The sequence below is a fragment of the Bidens hawaiensis genome, unplaced genomic scaffold (genome assembly GCF_021521415.1).
Source record: "Bidens hawaiensis isolate Kalapana, Puna unplaced genomic scaffold, B.hawaiensis_p1.1 tig00004003_1, whole genome shotgun sequence".
Taxonomy (NCBI): Eukaryota; Viridiplantae; Streptophyta; class Magnoliopsida; order Asterales; family Asteraceae; genus Bidens; species Bidens hawaiensis.
The window spans coordinates 1,077,680-1,092,764 of record NW_027491234.1 but is presented as its reverse complement, the minus strand read 5'-3'; the positions used below and the strand labels follow the sequence as shown (position 1 = coordinate 1,092,764).

Below are 15,085 nucleotides of genomic sequence, written 5' to 3'. Positions count from 1 at the left end.
CTTTAGTTGACCAGAAAGCAGGTAATTCAGTTCCTGATCTCGGTTTATAACTCTTTTCGACTTTTCATTTTAGGTTAAGGTTGACTAAAGCTTTCTGATATCACAAACTTGAATTTAATGCTTTTTTGCAAGTTTTAACTATCAGTTAGAACAATTCTAAGCTACTAGAAGCTATAGGTATCATCAATTTGGTCACAAGAGTCGATTATAAACTTTTTTAACCACTAGTTCGGCAATTTATATCATTTTGGCCCAAATTTACAACAGTCATACCCAGTAGCAAATCTGTTAGCAGGGTATAGGGAGGGTGATGTAAGGCCCCGTTACCGGTAACCCTACTTTCGTGTTGGATTTACTCATAAACACAGTTCTAAATATCAGAGTTAATTAAAACATTTACGCGGAATATAAAACTTTCATAAAACATTACAATATTTCATAACTTGTCTCAAAACGTCCTTTGTCTTTCACATTAAAACATTAAAATTAAAACATCGTAAGTCTTCAGATGCCAGGCTCTTAAGAGCATGCACTACAGCTGCTAACTCCAAATCGTGGGTCGGATAAGTACTTTCATGGACCTTCAACTGTCTAGACGCGTAAGCTATCACCTTCCCTCGTTGCATCAACACGCAACCTAATCCTTGATGCGAAGCATCAGCACAAACAACGAAATCCTCGTCACCATCGGGTAGAGTAAGGATTGGAGCTTGCGTGAGTCTCTTCTTCAATTTTTCAAAGGCTTCTTCCTGAAACTTTCCCCAACTGAATACCATCGACTTTCGAGTCATACCGGTCAGCGGTGCGGCTATCTTGGAGAAACCTTCGATGAATCTCCTATAGTAGCCAGCTAACCCTAGGAAGCTTCGTATATCAGTCGGGTTCTGCGGAGTCTTCCAATTCGTTATCGCTTCAATCTTAGCTGGGTCCACGGTAATCCCTTCCGGATTAATCACGTGACCTAAAAATTGCACTTCTCTTAACCAGAACGCGCACTTCGAAAACTTGGCATACAACTTCTCTTTCTTTAGAGTCTCCAATACCTCTCTCAGATGCTCAGCATGGTCAGACTCGTTCTTTGAATAAATCAATATATCGTCAATGAAGACGATAACCGACTTATCCAACATCGGCCGACACACCCTATTCATCATGTCCATAAATGCTGCAGGAGCATTTGTTAGACCGAATGACATTACGAGGAACTCGTAGTGTCCATACCGCGTTCGGAACGCTGTCTTAGGGATGTCTGCCTCCTTCACCTTCAGCTGATGGTAGCCTGATCTGAGATCTATTCGTGAGAACCAACTTGAACCTTGAAGTTGGTCAAACAGATCATCAATCCTTGGCAACGGATATCTATTCTTTACCGTAAGCTTATTCAACTCACGATAGTCTATGCACATTCTCATACTTCCATCCTTCTTTTTCACGAACAACACTGGTGCGCCCCACGGGGAAACATTCGGTCTTATGAAACCTTTGTCGAGGAGTTCTTGAAGTTGTGACATCAATTCTTTCATCTCGGACGGTGCTAGATGGTAAGGCGCTTTCGCGACAGGTTGGGCTCCTGGTATTAAATCTATCTGAAATTCTATCTCTCGCTCCGGCGGCAACCCCGGAAGATCCTCAGGGAATACTTCTGGGTAGTCGCGTACAATAGGAACATCTTTCATTTCTTTCGTCTCGGCCGCAGCGTTGACGACATACGCCAGGTAGGCACGACACCCTCGCCTTAGCAAACCCTTGGCTTTTATCATCGAAATGACATTAAGCCCAGAACTTTCCTTATCACCATAAACCGTTACCGCACTACCATCCAATGACTTTAACCTTATCATCCTACTCTTACATACTATCTGAGCCTCAAACTCAGACAACCAATCCATACCCAAAACCACATCGAACCCTCCCAAGGTCATAACGTACAAGGTAACCGGGAACTCATGTCCTTCCAATTCTATCTTACAGTTCTTAACCATTTTTGTTATTTTAACCGAAGTGTCACTGGCGGTTTCTACTACAAAAGTTTCAGACACTCGGCAACATTTCATTTTAGCTAGTTTACTAAATGGTGTGGCTACGAAACTTTTGTTTGCGCCCGAATCAAATAATACAGAAGCGGAAACACCGTTCACTAGAAACGTACCTGTGACGACATCCGGAATCTGCTTGGCTTGTTCTTGGGTCAGCATGTAGGCTCTAGTTCTTGGCCTAGCTTGATCGGAATCCTTCCTTCCACTACCTCCAGCTTCACCGTCTGTGCACTCTCTCGCCATGTGGCCTGTCTTGCCACATTTGTAACATGCTGGCTTTGCACTGCACTCATTGGCATAATGCCCTACCTTTCCACACTTATAACACACATTAGACCCCATCCGGCATTCCCCACCGTGAGCCTTTCCACATTTGAGACAAACACCAGAACTTTTACCCCACTTGCACTCACCACCATGCATCTTTCCGCATGTCTTACACGATCTCTTCTCCCACACTCTCTGCTTCTTATCTTTGGGGTTCCATAACTGAGTACCGGGTCGTTTAGCAGGAGCGGCCCATTTCTTCTCTTTCTTCTCGTCTCCCACCACCACATCATCCGCAGCCAGGTCTGCATAGACCATCTCTGCGAGTTCGACAGCAGAATCGAAAGTAGCAGGTTTACTTGTCCTGACTAACATGCGGACTCTCTGTGGTAATCCCCTCACATAACACTTGATTCTCTTAGCCTCAGTGCTGACCATATCGGGTACCAACCTAGACATTCGATTGAACTCTGTAGTGTACTCACGATGTGTCATCGTCCCAGCTTTCAAGTTTAGGAACTTCATCTCCGCCCTTTCAACCTCGGCGTCAGCACAGAACTTCTTCATTACTAACTCCTTCAGATCGTCCCACCTCATCTCTTTGATCTCTTCTCGGGTCTTCCTCTGCTCCACACTTTCCCACCAATACATAGCCTCATCCTCGAATGATTAAGTAGCATAACCTACCGCTTGATCGGGACGGCACTCGCTAATGCGGATAACCTTATCCATGGCGGTTATCCACTGAAGAGTAGCGATTGCGTCTCCTAAACCAGTCAGCTTAGGCGGGTCACAACCTTTGAAGGACTTATAGTTGCAACCGCCTCGGCCCTTCTTCCTATCATCATCTTTCACAGACCTTACCTCACTTGAGTCACCCCTTTCCCTCTCGTCATCCTTCCTACCATTACCACCCGCCCCTTCAACAGTTCTTTCACGGCTTCCAGCAGACCTTCCCGGGGTAATATTTTTCACAGCAGTGGCTACAACTTGAACAATAGCTGCTTGAATTGCAGGATCCAGTTGAACTCCTTCATTGTTTTCCGGGTTCCTTCCCGCTGCGCTTCCTTCAGCTTCAGTGTTGGAAGCGGTCTCAACCGAAGGTTGCTGGACACGACGAGGCCTGCCGCGTTGTCCAGTGCGACCTCCGGCTCCAACAATGTCTCCGGCTCCAGCCATTGTATTCTAAAAGGGAAAACACAGACATCATCATTCAAGGAACTATTTAGTACAATGATAGCAAGGCTAACAGGTAATAACAGTGGCCAGCTGTGACTAGCTGATCACATTGCTTTCCGTGTCCTATACACTTCCCTTTATGAGTCTATTTGTGCTGATTCTACTTAAGCAATTAGTCAAATCAACAATCAATTATTCCTATCCCTTTTGTTCACACATATTTTCTTTCTCATTAACATATATCATTTAATCATACAATTTACCTTTACTGATCTTGCTTGAGCGACACACGGCATTCTTGGACTGGCATCTTCTTTCATTTCTTACTTATATCCCATACTCTGTTCGAGTCTAAGCATGTAGGATGCTTAAATCTCTCGAACTTTGCCCTGATACCAACTTGTAAGGCCCCGTTACCGGTAACCCTACTTTCGTGTTGGATTTACTCATAAACACAGTTCTAAATATCAGAGTTAATTAAAACATTTACGCGGAATATAAAACTTTCATAAAACATTACAATATTTCTTAACTTGTCTCAAAACGTCCTTTGTCTTTCACATTAAAACATTAAAATTAAAACATCGTAAGTCTTCAGATGCCTGGCTCTTATTCTTCTGCCATGTGTCCCCGCTCAAGCCAGCTGTCTCATCCTACTCACCTGCGTGCATACTAAAAGTCAGCTACGCTGAGTGAGTTCTAGTTAATCACATAATCATACAATACATTCTTTACACTTCATACTTAACCTCTTAACTTTCTTTCATACACACTTAAGTGCTTTTACTTTCATTTTTACCTTCATACTTTCTTTACATACATAATCATACGTTTTAAAGAGCCTTTCGCCCTATAACCTCACAGATATTATAAGGGTCTGGTCCCTAGTTTTCGAATATTAGAAGGGTTCGATTCCCTAACATCACAGACATTATAAGGGTCTGGTCCCTACCATCACAAATATTATAAGGGTCTGGTCCCTAGTTTCGAATATTAGAAGGGTTCGATTCCCTAACATTACAGATATTATAAGGGTCTGGTCCCTAACATCACAGATATTATAAGGGTGTGGTCCCTAGTTTTCGAATATTAGTAGGGTTCGATTCCCTCTTCGTTCCATACATTATACCCCGAGTACTTTTAGGGCTCGGTACCCTTTTCGTAACCATACAACCATACATCATACCTCGAGTATTATTAGGGCTCGGTACCCTTTTCGTAACCATACAACCATACATCATTATTTCCTTCTTTTATTATCTCTATCACGTTCATACGCATAAGCATTCATATTATACTTACCTTATACATAGCATTACAACCTGACAGTACGTGCAATATCCGAAGATCGTTCACGTACCATCAAGCAATCATTCTTACATAACACATATATCACATAGGGCATACACTTATCACTTAGGATAAATGTACTAACAACACATCAAGTATGCACACAGCCCCGAAAACATAACAAGGAATGGGGCTAGAAACTCACCTGAACACGGTTACGTTCACCGTTAATCGTAATTCCTTTCTTCAGTTGTGCACGGCTGACTGTATAACAAGTATACGTATCAATTAACTATCACTTCTCATAATGTATGTCTATCTTTATATGACCCACAACGAACGGGGGTCCGGGGGCAGCGCCCCTGGCAGCGGGGTCTAGGGGCGGCAGCCCCTAGCAGGGTCCAAGGGGCAGAGCCCCTGGCTGGGGTCGAGCTGCCAGGTCAGCTTGGAAAAATTTTATTTCCATTAACTGTCTTAACACATTTTTCATTAGATTTTTAGTTTACTTCCTAATCGAACTTGGCTTTAGGCGAAGTTAAACCTTAGGCGAACTTAGCTTTAGGCGAAGTTAAACCTTAGGCGAACTTAGCTTTAGGCGAAGTTAAACCTTAGGCGAACTTAGCTTTAGGCGAAGTTGTCATCAGGCGAACTTGGCTTTAGGCGAAGTTGTCATCAGGCGAACTTGGCCTCAGGCGAAGTTGTCATCAGGCGAACTTAGCTTGCAGGCGAAGTTCATCAGGCGAACTTAGCTTGCAGGCGAAGTTCATCGCTTTGAAGGCGAAGTTGCCCAGATGCAGGCGAAGTTGCCCAGACAGCCGCTGTTCGGTTTCTTTCCAGCATTTTGAGCGATTTTAACACCCTTGCTATGGTTCAATATCACCCACTACGCTTCCCGACCATTTCACTAAAAAAAGCTTGGATCTTTAAACTTCAAAGATCAAGAATCATACCTTTTTGGGCTTGTTTGGATCTCGTTTACTTGCTAGTACACTAATCGCTCTCTCTCGGACCTGCCCGACTCTTCCCTTGGCTCGGCCGGCCGGCGGCGGTATGCGTGTGGTGTGTGTGTGTTTTGGGGTGTTAGGGAGTTTGGTGAAAATGAAGATATTTTGGGATTTTGGGGGTATTTATATCCCTGAAATCCCATTCTCATTTAACCCATCTCAATTAATCCACGTCCAAGACCCGCTCCCTACCCGATATTAATTAATTACACGAAATCACTAAACATAACTTCCTTTATTCATCATTAAAATTTTTAGGATGTTACGGTGAGATTCAGGCAAACCGTATCTCCATCTCAAAGAATAATGAGGTTGCTTTCAGAGAGACCCCCGTCTCAAAAACCATTTGCTTAAGACCAAGTAAAAGGAACACCAAGTTCAACACTAGACATTTAGGTCATAAAGGAAAATATAAACCTATAGTAGATAAATAAATAGGCGATGGTAAAATAATTAATAGAAATAGATAGGTATAAATAGTAATATTAGTAATGAATACAAAATATATGTTATAAAATACAAATTTGAGGATAGGATATTATAGTAATATATCATTCATCACTCGAAATAAGGTAAAGAAAAGCCCCCTCTGGTAATTCTAGTCAAAGCTCTACATTTCTCCTAAAAGTCCTTGGCCTTAATCCTACGTCTTCAAGAATTCCTTTACTCAACCATGTTCTCGCCCTCGGAAAGGTGCAAATATAGCAAATCATGCTTAATCTTCTCGGCCCAAGTCATTTTGGGGCGTCCTCTAACCCTCCTCCCCTCTATATTAATAGTTCCTACAGATCGAACAGGAGCCTTCATCTCTATTCTCTTCACATGTGTAAACCATCTTAATCTCTCTTTCCTTATCTTATCTGATATGTTAGTCACCCCTAATCTCTCTCGAAAAATATCATTTCTTATTTGGTGTAATCTTGTGTACCCACACATCTACCTTAGCATTCTCATCTCTGCTACCTCTAGCTTACACGCATGTGACTTCTTAATAGCCCAGCAATCTATTCCATATAACACCGCAGTTCTAATTGCGACCCTATAGAATTTACCCTTTAGACTGGTTGGGAATCTCCTGTCGCACAAAACTCCTGTAGCTACCCTCCATTTACTCCATCCAGTGGCGGAGCCATATACTAACGACCGGGTTAGGCCGAACCCGGTAAATTTTCGGTTTTATATGTAATTTATAGATACGTATTTACGAGCGAACCCATACTTTTTTGGCGAGCGAACCCAGTATCATTTTAAAAAATATTCGAACCCATAAAAAAAACCCAAAGTTATTAATAAAATGGGTTAATAAGCCCAAACCAATTAGCAATCTTAAACATAATACCTAAATAGAGATTAAAAAAAAAGCCAAAACATTGACGATTCGCATTCAGTATCATCTCTGACCGACTGACCTCCTGGCTCCTGACTAGCTGGCTCCCGCTCCTTCTTCTACCTTCGTCAATCGGAATTCGGAAATCGCACGCTACTAGCCGTTCCGGTTGCCCAATTTTGCGGTTCACCTCCTCGGCTCCTCGTCCTCCTAATCCCTTCAGGTGTGTGTTAGGCGTGTATTTTCTTTATGTTTGTGAATTGTGGTCTTTGGTCTACCACTTCATCTTAGAATAGAGTTGTTTGTCTTATATATGATATTCATATTATTATTATATTATATATATCATTCAAGCATATTCTTGTAACATAATAGATATTCATATTATATTATTATATATGGCCATATTTATTTGTATAATTGTATTTCTTTGTCCACAGTTTAATTAAAAGATGTTTTAAGCGGGTCAACAGTTAATTGACTCTTGCTTTAACGATGTACTTTTGTTATGATGGTGATATTGTATTTTATTTGTTTGACCGAATGACCAATCCAACCCGACCCATTTAGGCCCGAAAACTTGATGCCGAAAATCGAGTACCGAAAAATTCCGAACCCATAAAAAGAAATTCCTGGCTCCGCCACTGACTCCATCCTACTTGGACATGGTGGGCCACGTCACTATCTATTTCCCTGTCACTCTAAACAAACGATCCTAAATACTTGAACTTCGTTACCTGAGGAACCACTTGGTCTTCGATGGTAATCTGAATCTTCTCATCATCGCTTCCAAATAATTAAAATGTACACGCCACAACACGAATGCCTAATTAATTTATTACACATAACTAAGTATTCTCAATATTGTTTACTAGAAATTTGGAATGTTACAACTTTACAATCAAAATATTTTTGATCCAATAAAATGATCAAAATTAATGCGCACATACATGCTAAACAACATGATTTGAATGCGTGAACCGTAGAATTCATTATCATGATGGTGAATAACAACAAAAATGAACGCCACTTTGTGCTTTGTAGATTTCCAAGTATTATCTGCGGTAAGCCTTTCCTCGTTTGAACATCCCCTATATTTCAAGGATATGCCATCTGAAGGAAGATCTTAGTCTTCATATATGAGCATGAAGTTTATTGACCCACACCCATTCAAATGCCTTAACCTCAACTCCTTTCGAGTAATACCAGTTTCCCATAGGCATACATATTCAAATTAGAATCTAACATGATATTCACATATAAACATACGACATAAGTCAAACTATCATATGTTTGTTAGTTATGTGTGAATCAAGGAATTAGATCATAATAACATAGACACATAGTCACCCTTTTAATTAGACAACTTAGTGTACTCCGGTTTTAAAACACTTATGCAATCACAACGGCAATTTTGTAAAAATAAGTGGTCCAAAAATTGCATAAAACAAGGTGTCCAAGATAATTATCTATCTGAATACCTTAAAATTCTCAAACTACATTACATAATAAATTGTTCAACTCAAAATAAACTAATTGTAACTTGTAAGCACATATTTTCAAAATCCACAATGTGACTCGTTGACGAATAGTAATCTATACCGACATTATGAATAATGAAACTCGTGACTCTCTCACTTTTATATATTGCAAAGGCAATCTATTTTAATGGAAAATAACTCCGTGTACCCATAACTTTCATTTACGTCGTTTCAAAACAATTACTAATATATATAAAATAAAACTTTGGTTACGATGAAACATCATTGGTCCACTTGGCAGGATGCCATTGGGCCAAGTTTTTTATATATTTTTTGGATTTTGCCTTTTGTTTTAAAGTTTGATAATTATATATTTCTAATTATTTTTGTTATGCTTTTTTATTTGTATTATTTTAGTTCCGATACCGACATACCGTAACGAACGTGACAAAAACTGACCTAATTTGCATGTTACCGCATTTTGTTTTGGTTCTAGTACCGTGACTAATGTAACGAAATCAACCGGATGCCAATTCTTTTTTTTTAGCCCGGTTTCGTAACGAACATGAAAAAACCAACCGAATTTGCATAGACTCATCGCCAGGGACCAACAACGCTCGGGTTTTACCAATGCTCGAGTTTTACCCACCGACGCCACCCAATTGATCCGCCTCAACACTTCTTAGGATTGGTAATGGTTGTGTTATTTCCAACGTTTGGATTTAGCGACCTGTTGCGCCGGGTAAAAACTAGTTTATAGCATTCTGATTAGATATAAGATTACTGTATATCGGATAGGAACAAATTTACATTTTTAGTTTAAGAAAGGTTAACCTTTACCGGAATTTGTGGTTGGTGCATGTTTTCTAAGCTCCAAGTGCAAGGGTGGGCCCTTCACAGCTCGACGACCCTGATGACGTGACGTTACAATTATTATGATCATTTCATCGCTGTCATTAATGGATGCTTTCAAATTCCAATTACTAAACCTAATCATTATTATTATTATTATTATTAAAGTATTCCGCCAAAATCCATCCCCTGTTTCATCCAAACATTCATTCCGCCTCCAATCAATTAATTAGGGTTTCGCGCCACCACAATTAATCGACTCCAGGTCAGTTAATTACTCTTCTTCTTTTGTTTTAGAATAAAAAGATGATTCAATTGAGCTAAAGTGTTTACTTTTAGAAACCCATGTGATTAATCGGATTAGAATTTTATATGTAATTTTTCAAAATTATATAGATTAAACTTATTAATCAGATTGGATTAATAAGTATAACTTTTCAAATACTTCAAAGATTTTAACCAATTTTGATCAAAATTGGGCTGAGTTGAAATCGAATCGGTAGGCGTGTAAACGAACTGAACGTTCATGAACTTTTTTTTTTTTAATATAAAGTTTTAAATTGCAATGAAATAGTAGGCAAGTGGGCAACAAACTGCGACGCTAGCCCCCAAGTCTTTCATGAGTTGTTCGGCAGGAAGTCCGATTATTTAAGAAACAAACGAAGAACGTGAGCACGTGTTTTGTTCACTCTTTCATGTTCATTATATACGTTTGTCTATGCTCATTCGTTTATGTTCATTTGAATTTTTTTAAATACATAAGTAGTTTATGACTTTTTGTTTGTTCATTTATTTGAATAAACCATTGGAAGAATTGTGATGTAATAGACTTGTTCAATTGTGTTCATTAATGCTAACTTGTGCTCCTTTGAGCTTGTGTGTTTGTTTAAATTCGTGAATTATTTCTTGAGGTCTCAAACGAACGGACATGAAAGAACACAAACATGCCCATTTTTTAATGGACGAACACGAATAAAAAATTGTGTTCGATACTTCGATTATATGTTCATGTTCATGTTCATGTTTGGTTAATGTTAAATGAACAAACTCGAACATGACCTCATTCGTGTTCGTTCGGTTCATTTACAGGCCTTCGAATCGGTAGCATACTGGTTAGCAATTAATCGGTGACTAATCGTGATATTTACAACTATTTGCAACAGAAATGGGAAAACCTACTGGAAAGAAGAAACTACAACCTGTAGTCGAAAAAGGAGCCAAGCAGACCAAATCAGTGTCATCCGATCGGACTTCAAAGCTTGTTGATGAAGATAATAAACTGTTTGTTCAATTGGCCCAAGAATTAAAGGAAGAAGGCAACAAACTGTTTCAAAAGCATGACAGTGAAGGTGCAATGTTAAAATATGAGAAATCTGTGAAATTATTACCTAAAAATCATATAGATGTTGCTAATTTACGCAGCAAAATGGCAATTTGTTATATGCAATTAGGGCTTAAACAGTATCCAAAAGCTATAGATGAATGCAATTTAGCCCTAGAAGTTGCCCCCAAATTTAGTAAGGCGTTGGTGACCCGAGCTAAATTATATTATGTTCTTAATAAGTTTGATCTTGCTTTGAGCGATGTTAAAACTGTGTTAACGATGGAGCCGAATAATGTGGCTGCACTGGAAATTGAGAGTTCTGTGAAGAGGATGATTGAAGGGGATGATTTAAACAATGAAGATGAAGCAAAAGTAATAATAGAAAAGGCGAAAAAGAAGAAAGATGAAGATAATAAAGAAAAAGTGGTTGTGGTGGATAAAAAGAGCATTAAAGATGACAAATTAGAGACGAAGACAGCTAAGATGGTTTTTGGAGATGATAAGGAGAAAGTGGTTGTGGTGGATAAAACGAGTATTAAAGATGATAAACTGGTGACTAAAACAGTTAAGATGATTCTTGAAGATGATATAAGGTGGGCTGAATTGCCTGTTAATTGCAGCATTGGGCTAGTTAGAGAGATAATTCGTGACCGGTTTCCAGGTTTAACCGGTGTGCTTATAAAGTATAAAGATTTAGAAGGCGATCTAATAACCGTTTTAACTAATAACGAGCTTAGATTAGCTGAAAATGCAAGTGATCCTGAAGGTTATTTCAGGCTATATTTAGTTGAAACCAGTCCCGATAAAGAACCAGTTTACGAGGGGTTGACCAGTCAGCAATTTTCTAAACCTGTCACGTTAACGTCTAAGGTTACTGACAACGGTAATATGGAAAAGCCAGAGGGAATTGAGGATTGGATTGTGCAATTTGCAAGGGTGTTTAAAAACCATGTGGGACTCGATACGAACCCGTATTTGGATCTTCACGAAACCGGAATGGAATTGTATTCAGAGGCAATGGAAGATGATGTCATAAACGAAAACTCGCAAAATCTTTTTAACATTGCGGGTGAAAAGTTTAAAGAATTGTCGGCTTTAGCCTTATTCAATTGGGGAAATGTGCATATGAACAAAGCAAGAAAGTTGGTTAACTTTGAAGAAAACGATTCACGTGAATCGGTTGAAAAGAATTTGAAAGTCGGTTACGAGTGGGCCCAAAAAGAATACACAAAAGCAGGAAAAAGATACGAACAATCTTTAAAAATCAAGCCAGATTTCTATGAAGGTCACCTGGCACTTGGCCAGCAACAGTTTGAACAGGCAAAGTTAATGTGGCATTACACAGTTGGAACCAAAGCTGACGTGGCGTTACATGATTATTCGATACAAATCTTGGAGTTGTATAATAAGGCGGAGGATAATATGGAAAAGGGTATGCAAAATTTGGAGGAATTGGAAGAAAGGAGATTAAATGGATTAAGTTTATTTGATAAACATAAAGTCGAGTTAATTAACATGGGATTAGAAGGGATTATTAAAGATGTATTGAGTGATGAAGTTGCAGAAGAAGCGGTTAATATTAAATCTCAGATTTATATTTTATGGGGCACGCTGTTATATGAGCGGTCTGTTATGGAATTTAAGTTAGGTTTGTCATCTTGGGAAGAATGTTTGGAAGTTGCGGTTGAAAAGTTTGAACTTGCTGGTGTATCAGTAACTGATATAAGTGTTATTATTAAGAATCATTGCTCGAACGGAACTGCTTTGGCTGGTAAATTTAATAAAAAGTTTAGAACTTTAGATTATGTAAAACTTTGTCAGGAATTTATGTTATTTCTAAATTGTGTGACTTGCAGGTCTGAATTTTAAGATTGATGAAATAGTTCAGGCGTGGAACGAGATGTTTGATACGAAACGGAGGCTGACTGGTGTCCCGCTGTTTAGGCGTCACGTTCCGAAACTGCATTCTCTCATGGAGCATTTCTGAAGCTTGTTTGATTATCTCAAGAATATTATTGGTAAAAGTTTGATAATTGGCTTTATTTTTGTTGATGATAGTTATTTCGGTTATAGAATCTTTTTTAAAAACATTATTGTGTTCGTGCTCGTTCGTTTAACTTTAACCAAACAAATGATGGAACAAGTAAAGGAAAATGGTTTTTCTTGTTCATGTTTGCTCGTTATGAAAATGAACTTTTTCGTGTTCGTTTATGTTCGTTCGACGGTGTAAATGAACGGTTCACGAACGGATATAACTGAGCTAAAACAAATTAAAAGTTAACGTGAACAACAATGATTTGGGCCTAAAAAGTTATTAAAACTATACTAACCTGTAGTGGTCCTATAAATTTGAATAAATATGTTGACGAACATAAACGAACAAACCCAAAAAAATGTAAACTAACGAACATGAATGAACGTAAACGAACGAATTTACATGAACGAACAGATTTACATGAACGAACGTAAATGACTGTTCACGAACATAAATGAACAAACGAGACGTGTTCAAGTTTGTTTGTTTAACCGAATGAACAAACATTTTGTTCATGTTCAAATTCAATAATTAAATAAACGAACATAGACGAACTCTCCGCTGAACAGTTCACGAATGGTTTGCAAAACGTTCGGCTAGTTTACAGGCCTAGTTTCTAGTGTTTGAACATAGTGAAACTGATTTTCATAATTTAATGGTCAAATACACAATTTGGAGGTCAATTAATCAGTTGCCATTATGAATATTTTTTGCAGGTTTTTTTGGTGATTGTGGTATTTAGATTGTTTCTTTTGCTGTTGGAAGTGAAAGTTTTGAAGATTATTTTTGGTATAGTGCATTTGAGCATCGGTCGGATATACTGAAGCTCAAGGGTCTTTTATTTATTTCCATGTGAGGTGATACATGTATACAACATTTTTTTATATGAAATTTGCATAGTTTGTTACAGATCAAGAAGGGTATGCTTGATTTTGTTAGAAAGCAAAATTCATTGTAACAGGTTGTCTTGCTCATTTCGAGCATGGGAAACCTTGTTTTTTTTTGGCTTGATTCTTAAAGAAATTATATATTTTTTGTAAGTCATTTTTCAGAACCTTTTATGTGTCTATAAATATTTGACCAAATTGGAGGAATGCTATGGTAAATCGTTGTTTAAACGATGCAGTAGAAAGCAATTTGCGATTATTATGGACATGTTTGGTGTGGATTCTTATTCTTACGTCAACCATTTTATACAGGAATAAAGATGTTATTGGCTTGACGCCGTTCTTTTATTTTACCAGAACCCTTTTTTATCGAGTTATAATGTAAATAGTTTGTTAAGAGTAGAAATGGTTAACATCACATGGGCGACGATCTATGGTTAATGCTAATCGATAAATTAGAACCACTTCATAAGCACGGGAAGTGATGTTTTTGGTGGCAAAAGGGAGAGTAACACGCGGCAATCTGCTTCTGGGAAGGGAACACTGGAAATGATTGTTAAAACCACGTAGGTTGAGGGGAAAAAGGAGGAATTCACCCAAGGAGGGGTCGCGCTTGATTCGCTAGCTGGTGAGATAATAGCTTACCAAGGCAATGATTGGTAGCTAGTTCGAGAGGATGATCAACGACATCGAGATTGAGAAACGACCCAAACTCATTTGAGATGCAACAATACGCTACTATAAGTTTCTTCAATATGTAGCCTTCGTTAGTAGATTCATTTTATGTGGTTTCCTCCATGATATTGTGTGGGTTCGTGTTCATTGAAGATCTTATTGTTTCTTGCTCTCCACATACTCCATATCGTAACTAGGGGTGTTAATCGGGTCAATCCAATAGGGTTTCAGGTTAATAAAAAAAAACTAACTGCAACCCGACACTATTAAGGTTCGTATTTTGAGGTTAATTTCAATAGATGCAAATAGGGGTGGGGTGTCCAAAATGAGTATTAATAAGTATTCGTTGCTATATAATGCACAAACATGAAAGCAAGTATATAAATTACTCGGATTTTTAGTAATTAACTTCTATCTGTAGCTTTTTGCTAGTCGGAAGAATTATTGTACGACATAGCTACACAAAGTCTTCCTTTCAAGCACAATTCTTTTAACACACCAATGCCACTTCTTTTTCTTTTGTTGTGTGAAAAGTGCCTATACCACACATCATAAGACAAAACAATGCATGATATTCCAGAAATCAAGTGTTTATTATTATTTTTTTTGTTATATGTGCGATTATGGTGATTGGAACATTGGATTAGTATTGTAGGTGGACTTTTGCATTGGGCTTAATTTAGTTAAGGCCTCAACTGTGATTTGTAAATTGTTGGGGGAGTTGGGCT

General features: G+C 38.5%; 1 protein-coding gene across 1 annotated transcript; it reads left to right on the top strand.

Moving 5' to 3' along the window:
- Positions 1–10,594: 10,594 nt before the first annotated feature.
- On the top strand, positions 10,595–12,747 carry LOC143624960 (protein PHOX1-like). The gene is made up of 2 exons (XM_077095447.1): positions 10,595–12,531; positions 12,617–12,747. The coding sequence occupies exons 1-2, from the start codon at positions 10,602–10,604 to the stop codon at positions 12,745–12,747; spliced, it is 2,061 nt and encodes a 686-aa protein (XP_076951562.1). The 5' UTR covers positions 10,595–10,601.
- Positions 12,748–15,085: the final 2,338 nt, after the last annotated feature.

Coding starts and splice junctions, on each gene's coding strand:
- LOC143624960 (XM_077095447.1), top strand. CDS start 10,602: ATGGGAAAACCTACTGGAAAGAAGAAACTACAACCTGTAGTCGAAAAA. Junction 12,532..12,616: donor GAACGGAACTGCTTTGGCTG/GTAAATTTAATA, acceptor TGTGACTTGCAG/GTCTGAATTTTAAGATTGAT.